The sequence below is a fragment of the Bubalus kerabau genome, chromosome X (assembly GCF_029407905.1).
Source record: "Bubalus kerabau isolate K-KA32 ecotype Philippines breed swamp buffalo chromosome X, PCC_UOA_SB_1v2, whole genome shotgun sequence".
NCBI lineage: Eukaryota > Metazoa > Chordata > Mammalia > Artiodactyla > Bovidae > Bubalus > Bubalus kerabau.
In genome coordinates, this window is record NC_073647.1 from 124,006,576 (window position 1) to 124,029,163 (window position 22,588).

Consider the following 22,588-nt stretch of genomic DNA (forward strand, 5'->3'; position numbering starts at 1 on the left):
GATCTCCCTGTCTCTGGTCTTGCCCTTTCCACACCCATGTTTTTCCCCAGGCTATTTTAAACTTCAGTCCAAAAGGAAAATTAGTGAAGGGCAAGCCAACTCACACCATTGCCTAGGTATCAATCCTTTAACCAAACTGTCTAACCTCTAGAATGGATTCCCTGGTGGCTCAGTGGTAAAGAATCTGCCTGCCAATGCAGGATATGTGGGTTTGATCCCTGGGTCAGGCAGATCCTCTGGAGAAGTAAAGAGCAACCCATTCTAGTATTTTTGCCTGGGAAATCCCATGGACAGAGGAGCCTGGCCAGCTATAGTCCATGGGTCACAAAAGAGTTGGAAACAACTTCGGGACTAAACAACAACAACCCCTAGAATAAATGTCCAGAAAAGAACGTTAGTTACCTGGGTCTCACTTGCCCCTCTAGTCCTGTACTCCTATACTCCTATACTCTAGATATTCCCAACTACTTGCCATATTGACTCATATCTACGCCTTTCAGTTCACTTCAGTTCAGTCGCTCAGTCGTGTCTGACTCTTTGCGACCCCATGAATCGCAGCACACCAGGCCTCCCTGTCCATCTCCAACTCCCGGAGTTCACTCAGACTCACGTCCATCGAGTCAGTGATGCCATCCAGCCATCTCATCCTCTGTCGTCCCCTTCTCCTCCTGCCCCCAATCCCTCCCAGCATCAGGGTCTTTTCCAATGAGTCAACTCTTCTCATGAGGTGGCCAAAGTACTGGAGTTTCAGCTTTAGCATCATTCCTCCCAAAGAACACCCAGGACTGATCTCCTTCAGAATGGACTGGTTGGATCTCCTTGCAGTCCAAGGACCTCTCAAGAGTCTTCTCCAACACCACAGTTCAAAAGCATCAATTCTTTGGTGCTCATCTTTTCTGCCCCCTTCTCTGTATCGCTCCTCATTCTTCGAAATCCAGATGAGGCATCAATTTCTCCAAGAAATTTTTCCTAGTGCTGATTCTCAGCTAGTTCCCCTTAACATATGTTACTTAGCACCATGTACTGACTTGTCTTGAAGCATCCACCATACTATATGGTAATAACCCAATACTTCATTTCTCTTTCTCCTAGTGTTATACAGGTGGTATTCATTTGTCACTTAGATCCAACAGCCATCTTTCTCTGCTCTCCTCTGTCCTAACCTCTACAGATTGATTTATTGAGGCTCCTTGCTCTTCTGCCTCTGATTTGGTTCAACCACAGGGAGATGCCAGCAAGGTATCAGAGGATAGGAGGTATTTATGCCCTCACATTTTCCCTACCTCACCTACAATTCTGGCAAGGATTTTTTATGTTTTTAATAATTACAGCTTTTATCAGATGGCCTCTCTTTTACAGTTTCACCACTCATAGGGCTCCGATATCTTGCCTCATCTTGCTCCTTGAGGTAGAGGTAGAAGCAGCTTCTATCCTTGTCAGTTCCTTTAAACCTGGTTCCCATGGCCATACATAATTCCTTCATTAAATAATTTTCAGTTAAATGCTTGAAGTGAGTCATTTATTTATTACTAAGACCTTGACTGATAAACTTACTGTTCACTTTCGGAGAATAAGTAAAATGTCTTGTCTTTATAGACTCATAAGCTAGTATCTGACCTATAATTGGTATTCAACAAATATGTGCTGAATAAAAAATGACTAAAGCAATGGTTGGCGAACAGTTTGCTGTAAAGGTTTTGACAGTAAATATTTTAGGTTTTGCAAGCCATATGGTTTCTGTCACAACTATTCAACTCTGCCATTATACAAGTATCCATAAACAATATACACACAAATGAGTATGCCTGTGTTCTAATAAAACTTTATTTATAAAAAGAGGGGCCAGGCCAGATTTAGCCCGTAGATCTTAGTTTGACAACACCTGAGGTAAACAATTGAAATATATTTATAAGTGTATTTTTTCAAACAATTTTAACATAAAGATACCTAATATGTAGTTAAACACACAGAGAGAGCTCTCTAAAATATTTACCTAAAATTCTTAAGCAATTAAAACTAGCAATTAATAATTTTATTTTCATTTATAGTATATACTTATATATAACATACTTAACCTATTATATATATTAGTAAGCATAGTTAATGGCCATGTATTACCAGTCTTCTGATATTAATACAGGTATATTTATAAAAATAGAACCAAGATTTGTTACAGGATATAAGAAAAGCATGCACTTTTAAAAATATTAAGAACAACTGCTGGGGTTGCACAGACTGAAGTGGGGTTGGACACAACTGAAGTGACTTAGCAGCAGCAGCCCTTCACAGTACTCAACATTATTTCTTTGAGCAACTTAAAATTCTTTTACTTTTATAATAATATCATCATGGTATAAAATATGTACCTGATTTGCCTTTAAAATCCAGTGAAAAATCATCAGCATCTTTCAGATTAAACTCTACTCTGGCACGTGTTATACCTTTGTTTTTTACTAAAAATGGCATAATCTGAGTAGAACCAATGTAGGTATCAATGAAGTTAAATTTATTCTAAAAAACAAACAAAAAAAGAAATAATAAATAGAAGGCAGAGTAACAGTTAATAAAGACAATGTAAACTAAAAATTATACTGTAAGACATGAGATCTTAAAAGCCCTTATCACTAGAAAAAAAAAAAGATTATGCTTGGTGACAGATGATAACTAGACTTACCATGGTGAACACTTCACAATATATAAAAATATTGAATCATATTGTACACCTGAAACTAACATAATGTTATATGTCAATTATACCTCAATAAAAAATTACACTCTTACGTTTTTCAAGGACATTATTAACGGTGGCACACTCTACAAAACTGGGCTTCCCAGGAGGCTCAGTGGTAAAGAAACTACCTACCAATGCAGGAGACACAGGTTTGATTCCTGGGTTGGGAAGATCTCCTGGAGCAGGAAATGGCAACCCATTCCAGTATTCTAGCCTGGGAAATTCCAAGAACAGAGGAGCCTGGCAGACTACAGTCTATGGGGTCGCAAAAGAATCCGACATGATTTAGCAACTAAATGAGAACTCTATACAAATTCATTATATTTTTCTTCTTCCTCTCTCCTGCATGTAATCAGTTATCAATCCCATTAATTCTGCCTCTTCCACCTCTTATGTTTATTGCAATTATATAAAGTTAGCAACTGGTCACTTTTCATTTCATTTCTAGATTTTGACTTTCTCTAATTCTCCATTCCACAACTAAGTCACAAGTAAACTAATTGAAAATCTGACCACATGACTTCTTGTCTTAAAATGTGATGATTCTCCTCCATCTACAGGACAATGTCAAGTTCATTAGGAGGGCTCATAAAGTTCACCATGACCTTCCCCCTCCTCATGTTCCAGCCTCACCGAGCTCTACTCTCACCCCTACCACTTTGTATTTCAGCAAGCTGTATACCTGTCATTTCCAACCTACTGACGCTTCTACCCTCTGTGTCTTTATCGAGGTATCTCTTCTTTTTTTTTTTTAATTTTAAAAATTAAGTAATTTATTTTAATTGGAGTATAATTACTTTATAATATTGTGATGATTTTTGCCATCAGTTCAGTTCAGTTCAGTCTCTCAGTCATGTCCGACTCTTTGTGACCCCATGAACCGCAGCACGCCAGGCCTCCCTGTCCATCACTAACTCCCGGAGTCCGCCCAAACCCATGTCCATTGAGTCAGTGATGCCATCCAACCATCTCATCCTCTGTTGTCCCCTTCTCCTCCTGCCCTCAATCTTTCCCAGCATCAGGGTCTTTTCCAATGAGTCAGCTCTTTGCATCAGGTGGCCAAAGTATTGGAGTTTCAGCTTCAACATCAGTCCTACGAATGAACACCCAGGACTGATCTCCCTTAGGATGGACTGGTTGGATCTCTTTGCAGTCCATACATCAACATAAATCAGCCATGGTATACATGTGTCCCTCCATCCTGAAACCTCCGACCTCCCTCCCCACCCTATCTCTCTAGGTTGTCCCAGAGCACCAGCTTTGGGTGCCCTGCTTCATGCATTGAATTTGCACTGGTCATCTTTTTTTTTTTTTTTTTTTACTTTTCTTTTTTTTTTTTTATTTTATTTTTAAACTTTACATAATTGTATTAGTTTTGCCAAATATCAAAATGAATGAAGCAACTGACAAACAACTAATCTCGAGAATATACAAGCAACTCCTACAGCTCAACTCCAGAAAAATAAATGACCCAATCAAAAAATGGGCCAAAGAACTAAATAGACATTTCTCCAAAGAAGACATACAGATGGCTAACAAACACATGAAAAGACGCTCAACATCACTCATTATCAGAGAAATGCAAATCAAAACCACTATGAGGTACCATTTCACACCAGTCAGAATGGCTGCGATCCAAAAGTCTACAAGTAATAAATGCTGGAGAGGGTGTGGAGAAAAACGAGGTATCTCTTCTATCAGGAAGACACTTCTCTAACTTGCAATTGCTTGATAAAATACTATGCATCCTTCAAACACCAGCTGGATAAGCCAGTTAATTACAGTCTGCTCAAGACTACTTCTGTTCCTCATGTTTACTTACATTATGACATCACAAATCCATTGATTTGTATATTTATCTGTGTCTCCTAGTGAATCTTATGTCTCATTCATTTTTGCCTTGTATCTATCTGACATCTAGCTTAAATATATAGGAATGCTAATTGAATGTATCTTAACTTTAACTTATATGACAGGCATGCGCCTATACCAAAAAAACTCTGCAGGATTCCTCTTCTGGTGGAGTAACTATAGATACCCTATAGTTCCTAGTAAAAGAATCATATACAGCATTAAAAGAGAAAGAGACAACAGTATCCTGATGTTGAGAAAAACACGGCATTAAAGTCAACTGTCCACTATTTGCTTCAGTTGTTGGTGCTAGTGGTAAAGAACCTGTCTGCCAATGCGGGAGATGTAAGAGATGCAGTTTCGATCCCTGAGTCAGAAAGATCCTCTGGAGGAAGGCACGGCAGCCCACTCCAGTGTTTTTGCCTGGGAAATCCCATGGACAGAGGAGCCTGGCAGGTTACAGTCCATAGGGTCACAAAGAGTCGGACATGACTGAAACAACTTAGCACAGAAAATATCAACTCAGTTCTACAAGTGAAATTTGTAAAATCCAAAACAGGTAGCAAAAATTTGATGCCTCATATATGCAACAAACCATTCCTCTTATCCCACTCTGGTCTTTCCCATAGGCTCATTTGGATAAGATTCCCTAATTGTTATTAAGACACACATTCTCTCTCTGTCTCCAGTTGCTCAGTCGTGTCTGACTCTTTGCGACCCCATGGACTATAGCCCGCCAGGCTCCTCCGTCTATGGGATTCTCCAGGCAAGAATACTGGAGTGGGTTGCCATTTCCTTCTCCTCATAATTATTAGATATATTGCTAACAATGTCTGGAAACACTAGAATACTGTTTTAAAATGGTAACTAGGCAGCAATGTTTAAAAATCCAAAATAATTAGGGAATATTGATAAATATACATTAATGTAAAGTCCTATGAATTACTCAGTTGTAATATAACATGCAAAGCCTGCCACAAAGAAATATAGTACTAAAAGTCTCCATATTTGTCTAATGTTGTACAAAGGAGGACACCATAGCAATGGAAAAAAAGCAATCTGGATACTCCAGAAATCACCATTATCATAGCCAAGCTAGCTTAGTATCTGTTGGTCTGTCTGGGCTTACCATGCCTTCAACGCTGAATAAAAGAAAGTTTAGAAAATTGTAACTTAAAGCCTAAAATTGTGGTGACGTTGTTCAAGTCCAGACTGGTGGTAAGGCCCTACCTGAGACAACCAGCAGTTCAGAACCTGAATTGTACCAGTCATGGGGGAGAGAAAAACAAAAGGGAAAATAAGCTGAAAATAATATGACTACAGCTACAATGGACATGTTCCCAGATTTTAAGATGTTTGTAACATAAATGTCACAAAGGAGGGGCATATGGGCTTTTTAAAGGATCAGGGAAAGTTTCTTTGGATAGATAAGAACAGATCTGAAGGTCTGGCCTGAAAGAAAAATAGCATGCATGTGCACTCTACCGAATGTAGAACAGAATTTTATCAGGGTACAGAACAATAGCTCAAAAAATTAATTTGATTATAGTTCAGAAAATACAGAACTTTCTGGTGGCAAAGTGAATAAGAATCCACCTGTCCATGCAGGAGACAGGGGTTCAATCTGATCCCTGGTCTGGGAAGATTCCACTGTCACAGAGCAACTAAGCCCATGTGTCACAACTACTGAGTCTCCGAGGCACAACTGTTGAGTCCATGAGCTTTAACTACTGAAGCCTGAATGCCCTAGAGCCATGCTTCACAACAAGAGAAGCCACTGCAACAAGAAGCCCAAGCGCCATAACTAGAGCAGCCCCCCATTTGCAGCAACTAGAGAAAGCCTGCACAAAGCAACAAAGACCCAGAGCAACCAAAAATTTAAAATAAATAAATTTTTTAAAATGCAAATCAAGATCACAGTTAGGTACCATTTTACACTCAATAGACTGGCAAATATTAAGTCTTACAAAGAAATTATGGAGCAATGGAACATGGAACAATGGAAACCTGAGAAAAAACATGGAAATTATCTTGTGAAGTCAAATATATATAATCTCAGCAACTCTACCTCTAGGGAAACTCTTACATAAGTACCTTAAACATATGTACATGAATGTTCATAGCTATGGTGGTGGTGGTGATTTAGTCACTAAGTTGTGTCCAACTCTTGTGACCCCATGGACTGTAGCCTGCCAGGCTCCTCACCCCACGGAATTTTCTAGGCAAGAATACTGGAGTGGGTTAGCATTTCCTTCTCCAGGGGGTTTTCCCAACCCAGGAATCGAACCTGGGTCTCCTGCATTGCAGACACATTCTTTACCAACTGAGCTATGAGGAAAGTTCATAGCTATAGTATTTGTAATTAAAAAAAAAAAAACAGATACACTAACTGAATGGACAATGAAACAAGTCTACAAATTACAGTATGTCTACATAATGGATTATTAAGCAGCAGGGATAATGAATAACATACAGCTACACATAATTAAGATGAAGTTTAAAAACATAACATTCAATTAAAAGTAACACACCAAAGATAATATATCTTTGTTATAAAGCTGAGAAACCAATAAACTAAACTAAATAATAAACAGTTAAGGAATTCATACATATGTGGCAACCCAATTAGAAAAAATAAAGAGATAATAATGACAAAATTCAGGAAAGTAGTTATCTCTTAAGAGGGGTAGGATCAGGATGAAGTCTACAGATAATTTAATGGTTGTGGTACTGTTCTGATACTTAAATTCAGTGGTGAATTCTTAAACCTTCATTTAATCTGTTCAATACTCTGCTTCATTACTTACATTTATATTACATATATTAATTTCTATATCACGTTACTATATAATAAAATTTTTTAACCTACATGGGCTGACTAGGGACACATCAATAAAAATCACTACACTCATACACTGATTCTACAAAAAGGTAACATACTTACCGGATGGATTTCAACATCAGCAACCTCAACAGATCCACAAATCCTAAGGTCTATGTCTTTTGCACAGCGAATAGCAACCTATTTAGGAGAAACATAAAATTCTTCAGAAACCGCACTAAAATATACTCATATACTTCTCAGGTACAATATTACCTGACATTTATATAACATTTTAGGATTTAAATAATCATAACATACTATAAATGTCACAAGATTTATTCTGGCAGTTGTCATCATTTCTTGTGATGTGGAATTGAAATTAAGAAAAGTGAATTTTCAACTCTTAAAAACTTCCACCACAAATGGGACTAAGTGACAGCTTGTGAATTTGATTGAAGAGTTCTACCCATTTGCCTTGACATTACTGCCTCAAACTCCATGTAAGCCTTTTGTATTGACCTAATTTCAACAGGATATTCAAAATTAAAACAAGTAAGAAACTAAGTACACCATGCTTCTTTCCATAGAAAGATACTAACATCTGAAACAACCATAATTCTAATGAGAGCAGCTAAAAATTGCTGAGTATACAGGCCAAGCACACTGCTAAATACATTATCTTTTTTTTTAATCTTCAGTATTTTCTTAATACCCTAATTTCCAAGTGAGGAAAACTGAGGCTTGAGGTCACAAAGGTTGCAAGTAGCAGTTGCTAACCGTGGACCAAGAACTGCCTGAACAATCTCTTTCAAGAAAATTAAGATAATGAAATAAGAATTTAGGTGTATAACTCCTAAAAAACAAAGCCTGAAGATTACATGAACACATAATTGTCTAATCAAAATCTCAGAAGCATGAAAATATCATTCCTTGAAAGCCCTACCTACATGAGATTGGTAGCAGTCAACTTCAAGATTTAAATCTAAATGTATACTATAATTAAGAAAGAGTCATGGATGTTTTTCACTCTTTCAACAGAATCAGTGACATTGTTTATAGACAAACCATAAAATACCATTGTTTCAGAGTGCCATCTAGACAGTCTTATTAACTGAACTGCTTAATTCATAATACTTCATGATTTCTATATTTTATTTATAGAATATATAGTACATAAACAAAATACATGACTAAAATCATAAGAAGCATAAGCCAATGCTTCAGAAGTAATTACAAATCAGTATGTGCTTCACTGATGAATGCTGCACGTAAGTCTCAACCCCCATGGCTCCCTTTTACTAACCTCTACAATCGCGGGTCATGAAAAATTCCGGGCTACCGTAACACATTCACTACCCTCACTCATTGCTTGCTTGACCTTTCTATCTCCCAAGACTTCATCTAACTGATCTCACTCCTCACAAATTCATGGCCCCAGAAATCATACACTCATCTATGCCTCTATTTCTCACAACCCTCTATCATCCCTGTTTTCTTGCCCATTTTCAGAGACATGAATTCTAGGATGTTACATGTCACAGGGACATCTAAGTCTGTGATATGTGATTTCTTTCCAGATCAGTCCCAATTTACCTGTCTCTATTTCCTTTTTTATTTAACTTCTTACAAACTTTATCATTTTAACTTCTCATCAATATATTCAGCCCACTTACACTCATTCTTGGTCTTTATATGGGTAACAGAAATAATCTCTATCATCTCTAAGATTAATCCTTAGCCTTCAGACCAATATGCATAAGCAATGGCCTCTTTATTGGACATATTAGACATCTCTGCACAGGGATGCAAAAGGTGCTTCAAACTCATGATTTCCCTCTGAAATCTGCTACTCATCCTCTAATCTCTTTCTCATTGAATGTAGTTCATCTAACTCTTGACTTACTTATTTTACTTATATGTGACCCCTTCCAATCATCAAACCCTAAATGTTCATCTCTTAAATTTGACAGAATTTGTCTAGAATCCTGTCTCCTAACAAAGAACACAATCTTCTCCTTCCTGGACATCATTACCAGACTAATAACTGCACTAGTCCCAGTTTAACGCTACTCTATAACCCAAGTGATATCTGAAAAATGCAAATCTGATTGTGAAACTCTCCATGCTTAAAGACTCCTAGTTCTTAAAACAAAATTCTGAGTTCCTAAGTTGTTGATAAGGACCTGTATGACCTAAAATTTATACAGGTCTCTAAATATTTATATCTTTCTCCACTATCATTCAATCTATAAAGCCATGTTAAACTAAGTTTTTTCATATCTGCCTCATAGCTCGCTCTTTCCTATATCTGATCATGGTTCCTTAAGTACTTTTTTTTCTTCTCCTCCTTCACCCCACTACTATCCCTTTCCTCTGGGTGACTTTTAACTTTGGTGTCTTTTAGATGCATCTTCCCCTTGGAAACTGCCCCTGACCATGTTAAGCCTGGGCTGCAAACCTCTCCTGTGTACTCCCTTAGCCTACTGCATTTCTCCATCATTATACTTACCATACTATCTTTTAATTTTGAGTTGTTTGCATCCCCCATCAGATTGCACACTCTCAGAGAACAAGGACTCTAGTTATCTTGTTCAATTTTACATTCCTAGCATGTACAGAAGAGCCTAACACATAATGTATGCCCAATAAATACCCAGGGAATAGATGAATAAATGAATCTCATTATATTATAATGCTAAAAAGATAAACTTTGTAAAAGCAGTATAATTCTTTGAAATACAGTGCCAATTAATCTCTCAGTAAAACCTATATTTTAGTGGCTATATTTTTTACTTTTTCCATAAACATATAAAAATATAAAAAATTCTGTCCAAATATCAGACCATATATCATAATATGTAATTTATAAACATTTCAGTATATAATTCTTTATAAAGGTAGGATATAATTATTAGGTTATTTATTTCAGGGCCAAGCAAATTGATATTTATTATATTAAGCTACATGTTATTTAAGAACTAACAGTTATGAGAAATTGAAGGATAAAATGGGGGATACATCTTAAGCTATTAATTTTGATCTGATGATAGCATACATGCTATTTTTTTAATGTGGGTTAATGTACACAGTTGATCATCAAATTGAAGAGTATTCCATGAGTTTATTTAATAAATAAAATTTATTACAGACTCATCTTACATGTTTTTTTTTTCTGTTTAATGAACTCTTAGAGAAATCCTTAAAATCAAGATAGTATCTTTTTATTCACATAATTCCAAGAACATAAAATACTAAGAAATTCATATATAATTTATCTCTAATTCCCATAGTTATTAAAGCTATTTAGAATTAACACCCAAAATTGATTATTTTTTCCTTAGTTATCTTTTAATACCATGGAGAAAACAATCCTTTGCTTTGTGACTAGTGAGGGCTTGTCACAAGTTAGAGATGTCAAATATTCCAAGTTCATGTGAAAAAGGCCTGGAATTGATGAAAGGTATCCATGTCAACTTAGTAGAAACTTCCATTAGCAACTTTCATCAGAAATATTTTCTACAAATCCTCTTGTCAAGTTCTGCTAACCATTTTCACAACAGATGGTATAGATAAGGTTGCTTATTTTTTAGATCTTTACAAACTGCACTTCTTTAGAGCTAACTCAATTAGAAATTTAGAATAGAAAAACAAAGGAAATGCTTTAAACTACTCTTTAGTATCATAATATTAAAACCCATCCCCATTAGAAGAAACCATTAAAACAAGCTTTCTAAGAATGAACAAGTACACAACATTTTAGAGCATTATACCTACTATTATAAATATCATAACCAAACAAATCCATAGAGACGTATATAAGAAGTGAGAACACATATGCATAAACATACCTTTGCTCTTGTGTCAAATTTTTCTTTAATGGTAGGAGTACAGGAGATGTTGAGAACAGTTAGTCCCCCCAGTGGAATGATTCCTTGTGATGGAACAATATGAATCATAGACAAAAGACTCTGGTCACAAACCTATAATCAAAAATTTGTAGAAATGTGACATTATCCTTTAAAGTTATCATTCCAAAATTTTCATAGTTTGCTTCTACACCACTACATAGAGAGATGACCTATAGATACAGGGCTTGAGATGATTTGAATAGATTTTCAAACAGCAGACAAACATTTTGAAGTTCAACAAGGATTTGCACCCCTAACCCACAAACAGAACTTTCAGCAGTGACATCTTCCAATTCAAACAGGACAATGAAGTCGTTTTGAGACTTTGAAAAACTTACAAAAGAGTGAGATGTATCTGTTGGAGAGATGCCAAAATTCTAGATACTATTTTGATAGCTTGCCTTTGCCCTGATCCTAAAAAACTGAAAGCAAAGTTAGTGGAAAGGCAAGATGATGAGGTAACCTCCTCTTCTTTATTATTTACTTCATAGCCTGGTGTCTAAGATATCATTTTAACCTTCAAAAAAGTAACTTACCAAAAGAGTTAAGGTATGGTTTGTCAGAAGCTAATTTAGGTTTATCTATCATGGCAAGAATACACAGAAAACTGTACAAAAAAGATCTTCACGACCCAGATAATCACGATGGTATGATCACTCACCTAGAGCCAGACTTCCTGCAATGTGAAGTCAAGTGGGCCTTAGAAAGCATCACTACGAACAAAGCTAGTGGAGGTGATGGAATTCCAGTTGAGCCATTCCAAATCCTGAAAGATGATGCTGTGAAAGTGCTGCACTCAATATGCCAGCAAATCTGGAAAACTCAGCAGTGGCCACAGGACTGGAAAAGGTCAGTTTTCATTCCAATCCCAAAGAAAGGCAATGCCAAAGAATGCTCAAACTACCACACAGTTGCACTCATGTCACATGCTAATAAAGTAATGCTCAAAATTCTCCAAGCCAAGGCTTTAGCAATATGTGAACCATGAACTTCCTGATGTTCAAGCTGGTTTTAGAAAAGGCAGAGGAGCCAGAGACAAAATTGCCAACATCTGCTGGATCATGGAAAAAGAAAGAGAGTTCCAGAAAAACATCTATTTCTGCTTTATTGACTATGCCAAAGCCTTTGACTGAGTGGATCACAATAAACTGTGGAAAATTCTGAAGGAGATGGGAATACCAGACCACCTGACCTGCCTCTTGAGAAACCTGTATGCAGGTCACAAAGCAACAGTTAGAACTGGACATGGAACAACAGACTGGTTCCAAATAGGAAAAGGAGTACATCAAGGCTGTATATTATCACCCTGTTTATTTAACTTATATGCAGAGTACATCATGAGAAACGCTGGACTGGAAGAAACAGAAGCTGGAATCAAGATTGCCAGGAGAAATATCAATAACCTCAGATATGCAGATGACACCACCCTTATGGCAGAAAGTGAAGAGGAACTACAAAGCCTCTTGATGAAAGTGAAAGAGGAGAGTGAAAAAGTTGGCTTAAAGCTCATCATTCAGAAAACGAAGATCATGGCATCCGGTCCCATCACTTCATGGGAAATAGATGGGGAAACAGTGGAAACAGTGTCAGACTTTATTTTGGGGGGCTCCAAAATCACTACAGATGGTGACTGCAGCCATGAAATTAAAAGACGCTTACTCCTTGGAAGGAAAGTTATGACCAACCTAGATAGCATATTCAAAAGCAGAGACATTACTTTGCCAACAAAGGTTTGTCTAGTCAAGGCTATGGTTTTTCCTGTGGTCATGTATGGATGTGAGAGTTGGACTGTGAAGAAGGCCGAGTGCCGAAGAATTGATGCTTTTGAACTGTGGTGTTGGAGAAGATTCTTGAAAGTCCCTTGGACTGCAAGGAGATCCAACCAGTCCATTCTGAAGGAGATCAGCCCTGGGATTTCTTTGGAAGGAATGATGCTAAAGCTGAAACTCCAGTACTTTGGCCACCTCATGCCAAGAGTTGACTCATTGGAAAAAACCCTGATGCTGGGAGGGATTGGGGGCAAGAGGAGAAGGGGATGACAGAGGATGAGATGGCTGGATGGTATCACTGACTCAATGGACGTGAGTCTGAGTGAACTCCCGGAGTAGGTGATGGACAGGGAGGCCTGGTGTGCTGCAATTCATGGGGTCGCAAAGAGTTGGACACGACTGAGCGACTGATCTGATCTGGTCATTCCTTAAGTCAGAATAATTTGAAGGGAAATTGGTTAAGATATTTTTAGGATGAGAGAACACCCCCTAAGATCTAAGAACTAATTCTGAACAACAGAGTAGAAAAGGGTATTCTCCTTTGCTTGTTTGGGTAGAAGACATGTAAATATAAAGCTTGAAAGAAAGCTCTCAAATACTAACCTCTACTGTCACTATTAGGAGATTTTAATGTTGGTTTAAACAACCACCACCACAACCCAGGGATTGAACCTGGGTCTCCTGCATTGCAGTCAGATTCTTAACTATCTGAGCCACCAGGGAAGCCCAATTTAAATATCACACACCACACAAATTAAATCAGGAGTAATAACTATGAACAGAGTATCTTTAGAATGATCTTTATCTAGGTCCCACTTGCTACCGTAACAGTCTTAATGACAGAGTGAAAATGAGTGAAAAAAGGAAAAGCATATACTGAATATAACAAAAATGTACGTTTTTTTTCAATTTTTTTCTACATCATCTTTTTTTTTCCAATAAAACAAAATAACAGAAAGAAAGAAAAAGAGGGGTAAGAGCAGAAAAAAAGGAGAGACTAAGGAAGAGAGAAACAGAAAGAGGCAAATTTTATGGGAAATTAAAAGGACAAAGTATTACAATAGATGAAATGTATTCAGATAAATCTCATATGAAAAATCAAAATATTAACATTAGCCAATGTATAAAGGCTAAAGTATTAATGGCACAGAACTCATAGCAAACACATATTTCAAGTTATAATATGATCTGATTCAAGTAAGATTCCAAGATTCTACATTACCTTGAAATAAGCATGGTTTTGTCCTACATTGTGAAGAATGGCTTTCCTCCAAGTTGTTAGCCCTTGAGGGCTATGGCTAAAGAGTATCCGTGGCTCTAAAAATGTTACCTTGGGGTGTCCAAGCTAATAATAAGAAAAGACAGAACGTGAAATTGAAATAATTGTAAACATGTTTTCTTTTAATCCCCCATCAGATAACTCAAGCTTTTTCAGCTTCACAGAAATTTCTAAAATATGAAGTGTTATCAGATTTTATGGTGTGTTTAAGAGAAAAGAATTGAATATTTATAATGTAATCCTAAACTGAAGAAGGCAGGGAAAGCAAGAAAACTCTAAGGAGGAGGTAAATCCATGACTGAGAATCGTGTAGAATAGTCACTGTAGGGGATATTAGAGATCACCTACCCCACTATGTACAAGGTGGGAAATAATGTGTGTGTCAAAATATTATCCAGGCAAGTTTCTACTAGAAATCTTCTCAAAGAGCTTAACATACTGATAATGCATACTTTGCTTATCTGAGAGTGGGGAAGCGACTTAGCAGCAGCAGCATATATACACACAGCTGTTTGGCTTCCAGGGTAGCTCAAACAGTAAAGAATCTGCCTGCAATGCAGGAGACCTGGGTTCGATCCCTGGGTAGGGAAGATCCCCTGGAGAAGGACATGGCAACCCACTCCATTATTCTTGCCTGGAGAAGTCCACGGACAGTGGAGCCTTGTGGGCTACAGTCCATGGAGACGCACAGAGCCAGACACGACAGCGACTAACACTTTCACTTTCATATACACATACGCATACCAACCAATTTAGAGCCCTCAAAATAAAAATCATTACATGTGCAAGACATTTCAGTTTCAGCGTGTTTCCTTCACTGATATGAAGAATAAATTCTCCCCTTTCTGGAGAATCAAAACCCGGCTGCCATGTTACTTCACATTCCAATGAGGAGTATGGTTCAACAGTGCCTACAGAGAATTTAGAGAGAATAAGAAAGTTATACCACATCTTTATTATATTTATTTTTTAATATCTAAAATAAGAACTGGCATATAAATATAATGACATTTAAAAACTATTTGAATTAAACAAACTACAGGGAACACCTTATACTCTAACTTTAATAGACATATCACAATATTTGATAAAAAATATGGTAATATTTAGAAAAAATTAAAATTTATCAATGAAGTGACACTCTAGGATTAGAAATTACTTTATATCTAGATGGTATAAAATTATTTGTGATCCCTATTCAAACATCCCCTCCACATTTCTCACCACTCTGAAATACACCATTCATCCAGTTTTTTCAAGGAAGGAATTATCATTAACAAGAGGCTTCTTTTTGCTTGTTTGTTTCAATGTTCACATACCGAGATATGTAACTTCTGGTGTAGTTTTTACTAACACATTTCTGTAATTCAAATAGATTTAGAACCCAGGAGGGATCAGGCACATTTGCTGTGAGTTGCTTTACGTGTTAAATTATCATCTCCTTTGGACTAAGAAAATAATACTTGATGGAAAGAATGAATTAGAAGCTGTTCCCTCAGAAAGGTAGGATCATCTGAGATTCAAAGGCACAGGACACCGGACAGAGAGATGAGTGACAATCACAGCAAACTTTGCCTTGAGTCAGGCTGACTCACATATGATGGCAGTTTCCTCAATTCTGGTCTTTGCATGACACAGCGAATATTGGTTTCCCAAACATTTGCTATCCCATCTCCATGTGAATTTGTTTTCTCTCCTTTGAAGCCCCAAGCCACTATCTCAAACATCCACTTTGCCTTTAGTTGAAGATGATATTTAAGCTGAGGATTTTGGCCACTCTGTCAAGTTATTGGGTTTTCCTGGGTCTCTCTCATCAATATATGTTACTAAACTTTTGCTTTTCTCCTGTTAATCTGTCAATTTAATTCTTAATTGCACTCACATGCTAGTAATGCTTAACAGTCTCCAAGCCAGGCTTCAACAGTATGTGAACTGTGAACTTCCAGATGTTCAAGCTAGCTTTAGAAAAGGCAGAGGAACCAGAGATCAAATTGGCAACATTTGCTGGATCATTGAAAAAACAAGAGATTTCCAGAAAAACACCTATTTCTGCTTTATTGACTATGCCAAAGCCTTTGACTGTGTGGATCACAATAAACTGTGGAAAATTCTAAAAGAGATGGGAATACCAGACCACCTGACCTGCCCCTTGAGAAATCTGTATGCAGGTCAGGAAGCAACAGTTAGAACTGAACATGGAACAACAGACTGGTTCCAAATTGGGAAAGGAGTACATCAAGGCTATATATTGTCACCCTGCTTATTTAACTTATATGCAGAGTACATCATGAGAAATGCTGGGCTGGAGGAAGCACAAGCTGGAATCAAGATTGCCAGGAGAAATATCAATAACCTCAGATATGCAGAAGACACCACCCTTATGGCAGAAAGTGAAGAACTAAAGAGCCTCTTGATGAAAGTGAAAGAACAGAGTGAAAAAGTTGGCTTAAAGCTCAACATTCAGAAAACGAAGATCATGGCATCTGGTCCCATCACTTCATGGGAAATAGATGGGGAAACAGTGGAAACAGTGTCAGACTTTATTTTTTTGGGCTCCAAAATCACTGCAGATGGTGACTGCAGCCATGAAATTAAAAGACACTTACTCCTTGGAAGGAAAGTTATGACCAACCCAGACAGCATATTAAAAAGCAGAGACATTACCAACAAAGGTCCGTCTCATTGAGGCTATAGTTTTTCCAGTAGTCACGTATGGATGTGAGAGTTGGACTATAAAGAAAGCTGAGTGCCGAAGAATTGATGCTTTTGAACTGTGGTGTTGGAGAAGACTCTTGAGAGTCCCTTGGACTGCAAGGAGATCCAACCAGTCCATCCTAAAGGAGATCAGTCCTGGGTGTTCATTGGAAGGACTGATGTTGAAGCTGAAACTCCAATACTTTGGCCACCTGATACGAAGAGCTGACTCACTGGAAAAGACCCTGATGCTGGGAAAGTTTGAAGGCATGAGGAGAAGGGGATGACAGAGGATGAGATGGTTGGATGTCACCACCAAGTCAATGGAGATGAGTTTGAGTAGACTCCGGGAGTTGGTGATCGTCAGGGAGGCCATGGGGTCACCAAGAGTCAGACATGACTTAAGGGTAGGAGAAAATGTCTTCTTCCCCAACACAATATAACAAAAGTGAAAGTGAAGTCGCTCAGTTGTGTCTGACTCTTTGCGACTCCATGGACTGTAGCCCACCAGGCTCCTCTGTCCATGGGATTCTCCAGGCAAGAATACTGGAGTGGGTTGCCATTTCCTTCTCCAGTGGATCTTCATGACCCAGGGATCGAACCAGGTCTCCCGCATTGCAGGCAGATGCTTTAACCTCTGGGCCACCATGGCTCAGATGGTAATATAACAAAAGGGACATAAAAAATGTGACTCAATAAAATGATCTATACAAAGAGGCAAAAATAAAATTGAGTAATTATTTTATGAAAATTCTGAGCATTAAACAGAAAATGATATGAGAAATCTATGTGTATAAATCATGCATACTTTCCTCAATAATATATGAAATACACTGAAGTATTGTAGCATTTGTGTTCTAAAAAAAAACTAAAAGTACTTAAAGGCTAATGATATAATTCACAGAAACACTGTCTGTTATTTTTGTTCATTGCATGCTCAGTCGTGGCCTACTCATACTGTATTTGGAATTAAATGTCTTTGGTTTTGCTTTGATTAAAAAAAAAAAGTAAGACATGCTATGAGCAACCCAAAGAAAAGCAATTAATTTTTTTCTGTAAAACATAGCACTAAAAACCATGAGAAGTTTGTGTATGTGTGTGCTCAGTCGTGTCTGATTCTCTGTGACCCCATAGACTATAGCCCACCAGGCTCCAGGCAAGAATACTGGAATGGGCTACCATTTCCTCCTCTAGGGAATCTTCCTGACTCAGTGATCAAACTTGTATCTCTTGCATTGGCAGGTGGAATTTTTACCCCTGAGCCACCAGGAAAACCTCTAAGTTAAAAACTTGTTAATTCTATAATAGTGTCTCTTGCATCCTGTGCATTGGCAAGCAGATTCTTTTACCACTGCACTGCAATTCCACTTTTGACTAACGAATCTTTGTCACAGCATTTTCATGGTAGCCATAAGGGGGAAGCCCAACCACTCAACCGTGGCTAGGATGGAGAAATACAAGGAAAAGTGCCTATGTGCAGTGCTTTTCAGATACCTTTAGTGCCGTATCACATGCTTGATCAAAACCTATATCTGGAATGCAGATAATATAACTACATCTGACACCTGCTGAAAAAAACTGGAGAAGGTTTATCTAGAATCTCTGAAATCTTCAGAAATAATTTCTTTTTCTTCTCTGATCATTTACTCAGCTTTTCTCTAGATCGGGGCTGCTGCTGCTAAGTTGCTTTAGTCGTGTCCGACTCTGTGCAACCCCATAGACAACAGCCCGCCAGGCTCCCCCGTCCCTGGGATTCTCCAGGCAAGAACACTGGAGTGGGTTGCCATTTCCTTCTCCAATGCATGAAAGTGAAAAGTGAAAGTGAAGTCACTCAGTTGTGTCCGACTCTTCGTGACCCCATGGACTGCAGCCTAACAGGCTCCTCCGTCCATGGGATTTTCTAGGCAAGAGTACTGGAGTGGGGTGCCATCGCCTTCTCCGTAGATTGGGGCAGGACCCAATATTTCCAGCATTAGTAACAACAACAACAAAAAGAGCTTGGTCAAATGAATCTGCTGAATATTCAGAGGAAGTATATCTCAAATCCTTAATAAATTATAATCTGGGATTGCGCTAAATCTATCCAGATTAATAAAAAGATTAAATATGGTTATATCAATGATCTCCAGTCATAATAAAAGAACAGTTCTCCTCCTCCACTTGTTGTTACCATCTCTGCATATATCTGCCCTAAAATTAAGTGAAGTATTAAAGTGTTCAGTCGCTCAGTGTCCAACTCTTTGCGATCCCAAGGGGTATAGCCTGCCAGGCTCCTCTGTCCATGGAATTCTACAGGCAAGAATACTGGAGTGGGTTGCCATTTCTTTCTCCAGGGGATCTTCCCAACCCAGGGATTGAGCCTGGGTCTCCTGCATTACCAGCAGATTCTTTACCATCTGAGCCACCAGCAAAGCCCCTTAAATTAATACTCAAGCTTGTTTATAACACTCCCCATTAACAACACTGGTGCACACTCAGTCATGTCTGAATCTTTGTGACCCTATGGACTGTATGTAGCCTGCTAGGCTCCTCTGTCCATGGGATTTTTCAGGCAAGAATACTGGAGTAGGATGCAATTTCCTCCTCCAGGGGATCTTCCCAAACCAGGGATCAAATCCACATCTCCTGCATCTCCTGTATTGTAGGCAAATTCTTTAGCACTGTGCCAGTAGAGTTATACAAAAGTCATGATTTGGAAATGATTTTCCCAGGAAAATCACCTAAGACAAGAATTCTAAATGCCAGGACTCCTTTGTGATCTGAAGTATAGTCTACTTAGATCTCAAATGAAGACTATTCCTAAATTAGATATAAAGAGGGAGGGAGAGGGAGGGGGAGGAAAGGACACAGGGAAGCTAAGAGGGCAGGAATGTCCCATTGTCACAAGATCATATGTGATGTACTTATACATTCTTAGCACCTTTATACAGTATACACTTAAGATATAACTAAGTCCTGAACACACGAATAAATGAATGTCTAAATCAAACAAACAGAATAAACTTACCTTTAGCTGGATGAATGGAAAATGCCATCCCCTTTCCTGTATTTACCGGTTGCCATTCAAATTTGACAAAGTAATTCTGATGATTATACATCCTAACCGTCCCCCTAAAACATGTTTTCACCAAGAAGCCTCGTTGTCTCAGTATCAGCTCATTAGAAGACAGCTGAAGTCTTACTGGCAGGACAACTGCCCTCACTAGGATGTGTCCACCAGGCATATTGTTCACTGTGAAGGTGAAATACCTGTAACACAGCAAAAGCATCCAGAATGAATGGATAACAGCTCTTAACTGAATGACAGACTTCAGGTACATGTAAAAATGCATATATTATGGATTGATATCTACAATTCTTAGTAAAAAAATAAATCAAAATAATTATGAAAGGTAATTACACTGAAATATGATTCCACGAATTGCTGCACATATAGTTCCTACCTTTTAGAATCAAATATGACATATACAAAAATAATTGGGGCAAATACACAAAAGGACATTTTTGATTCTAGCAAATAGAAATTTGAAAATAAATCCTACTTCCAAAATTTTCCAATGGTGGGAGATTCAAATATCACTGAAATATAAGTATTAGTTGTAGGTGGAATCACATATGAAAATTGGCTGGTTTTCTTAAGTTCTTCCAAATTGACATCCAATTGGATCAGAATGTGAATTGGTAGCATATTAATAATATGTAGTAGATGAGTATTTGTTGAGTTCACACAAACATCACCAAAGTTAAGGACAGAGGGCCCTGAAAAAACAAAAAGTTACTAAGTTTAATTGCTGACAAATGTATTCATTGACTTATTTTTGCAAGTATTCACACTATATTTTGATCAATTAATTCATTTAAAATAGCACTTAAAATACTTACTATAATATCATAAATTATTAAGAGAGTGTTTTATAAAGATGTTCATAACTTGATGGCTAGAGGTTATTGGCCAAAATTCAAATAGATTCTGATATGGAAAATTACATGACAAAATTACTAACACTAATTATAACTCATCTCAGTACACAAATTTGCATACTCCAACACACTCTCCACTCTCATGAATGCATCTATGTTCACTTATCCAGAATTTACAGAAACTGGCAACTTTCCCATGACTCATTATTTAAATTTTGTTTTTCTCTTTAAATGCCCCAAATTTTTATATAACTCCAAAAACTATTCTTGTACCCTTTCATAGTTTCTCCCTACCACCATCCTCTGTATTCCCCCTTTCCAGACAACCACTCATTTGCTTTATGTCACGATAGATCAGGTTGCATTTTCCAGACTTTAATATGAGTGGAATAATACAGAAAGTGTGTTTTTTTCTCTGATTTCTTTCATTCAGAAAGTTCTCTGGAGATCCATTTAAGATGTTTCATGTGTCAATAGTCTATTCCTTTATATTACTAAGTAGCAGTCCATTACGGAGAAGGCAATGGCACCCCACTCCAGTACTCTTGCCTGGAAAATCCCATGGATGGAGGCGTCTGATAGGCTGTAGTCCATGGGGTCGCTAAGAGTTGGACATGACTGAGCGACTTCACTTTCACTTTTCACTGTCACGCATTGGAGAAGGAAATGGCAACCCACTCCAGTGCTCTTGCCTGGAGAATCCCAGGGACGGCGGAGCCTGGTGGGCTGCCATCTATGGGGTCGCACAGAGTTGGACACGACTGAAGCGACTTAGCAGCAGCAGCAGCTGTCCATTATAGGTGAATGTTTACACATCACCTGTTACCACTTGGATTCTTCCCAGGTATGGCCTATTAAAATTAAGGATGCTAAAATATTTGCAAACAAGTATTTTATTTAAAATATACCTTCATTTCCTTTAGATATTTAGGAGTATAATGAATGGATAATATGGTAGATGTGTGCTTAAATGTATAAGAAACTGCCAAACTTCAAAATGGTTGTATTGAGTTGGCCAAAAAGTTTGTTCTGACTTTTGTATAATATCTTAAGGAAAAACCCAAAAGAACTTTTTGGCCAACCCAATTTAATTTCACATTCCCACTAGCAGTATACAAGAGTCTCAGTTTCCCCAAATCTTCAACAACAATTGAACTGGTAAATTTTTTAGCCATTCTAATAGATTTATATAGCAGTATCTCATTTTGGTTTTATTTTGTTTCCCTAACAATGAATGTTAAAAAACAAAGATCATGGCATCCAGTGCTATCACTTCATGACAAATATAGAAGGGGAAAAAGTGGAAGCAGTGACAAATTTTCTCTTCCTGAGCTCCAAAATCACTGTGGATGGTGACTTCAGTCACAAAAATAGAAGATGCTTGCTTCTTGGAAGGAAGGCCATGTAAAGCCTAAACAGTGTATTAAAATGTAAACACATCACTTTGCCAACAAAGGTCCGTACAGTCAAAGCCATAGTTTCCCAGTAGTCGTATATGGATGTGAGAGTTGGACCGTAAAGAAGGCTGAATGCTGAAGAACTGATGCTTTCGAATTGTGGTACTGGAGAAGATGCTTGAGAGTCCCTTGGACTGCAAGGAGATCAAGCCAA

At 37.8% G+C, this 22,588-nt stretch overlaps 1 protein-coding gene across 1 annotated transcript in view; it reads right to left on the reverse strand.

Moving 5' to 3' along the window:
- The window catches only part of LOC129640167 (cilia- and flagella-associated protein 47-like), a 103,393-nt gene that overhangs the window by 29,560 nt on the left and 51,245 nt on the right, over positions 1 to 22,588 (reverse strand). Inside the window, exons 14-20 of the mRNA XM_055565403.1 lie at positions 20,599 to 20,815; positions 20,064 to 20,305; positions 15,143 to 15,273; positions 14,306 to 14,428; positions 11,255 to 11,386; positions 7,527 to 7,604; positions 2,367 to 2,511 (exon numbers count right to left, since the gene is read on the reverse strand). Coding sequence (XP_055421378.1) covers positions 2,367 to 2,511; positions 7,527 to 7,604; positions 11,255 to 11,386; positions 14,306 to 14,428; positions 15,143 to 15,273; positions 20,064 to 20,305; positions 20,599 to 20,815 — 1,068 coding nt within the window. The remainder of the gene's footprint in view (positions 1 to 2,366; positions 2,512 to 7,526; positions 7,605 to 11,254; positions 11,387 to 14,305; positions 14,429 to 15,142; positions 15,274 to 20,063; positions 20,306 to 20,598; positions 20,816 to 22,588) is intronic.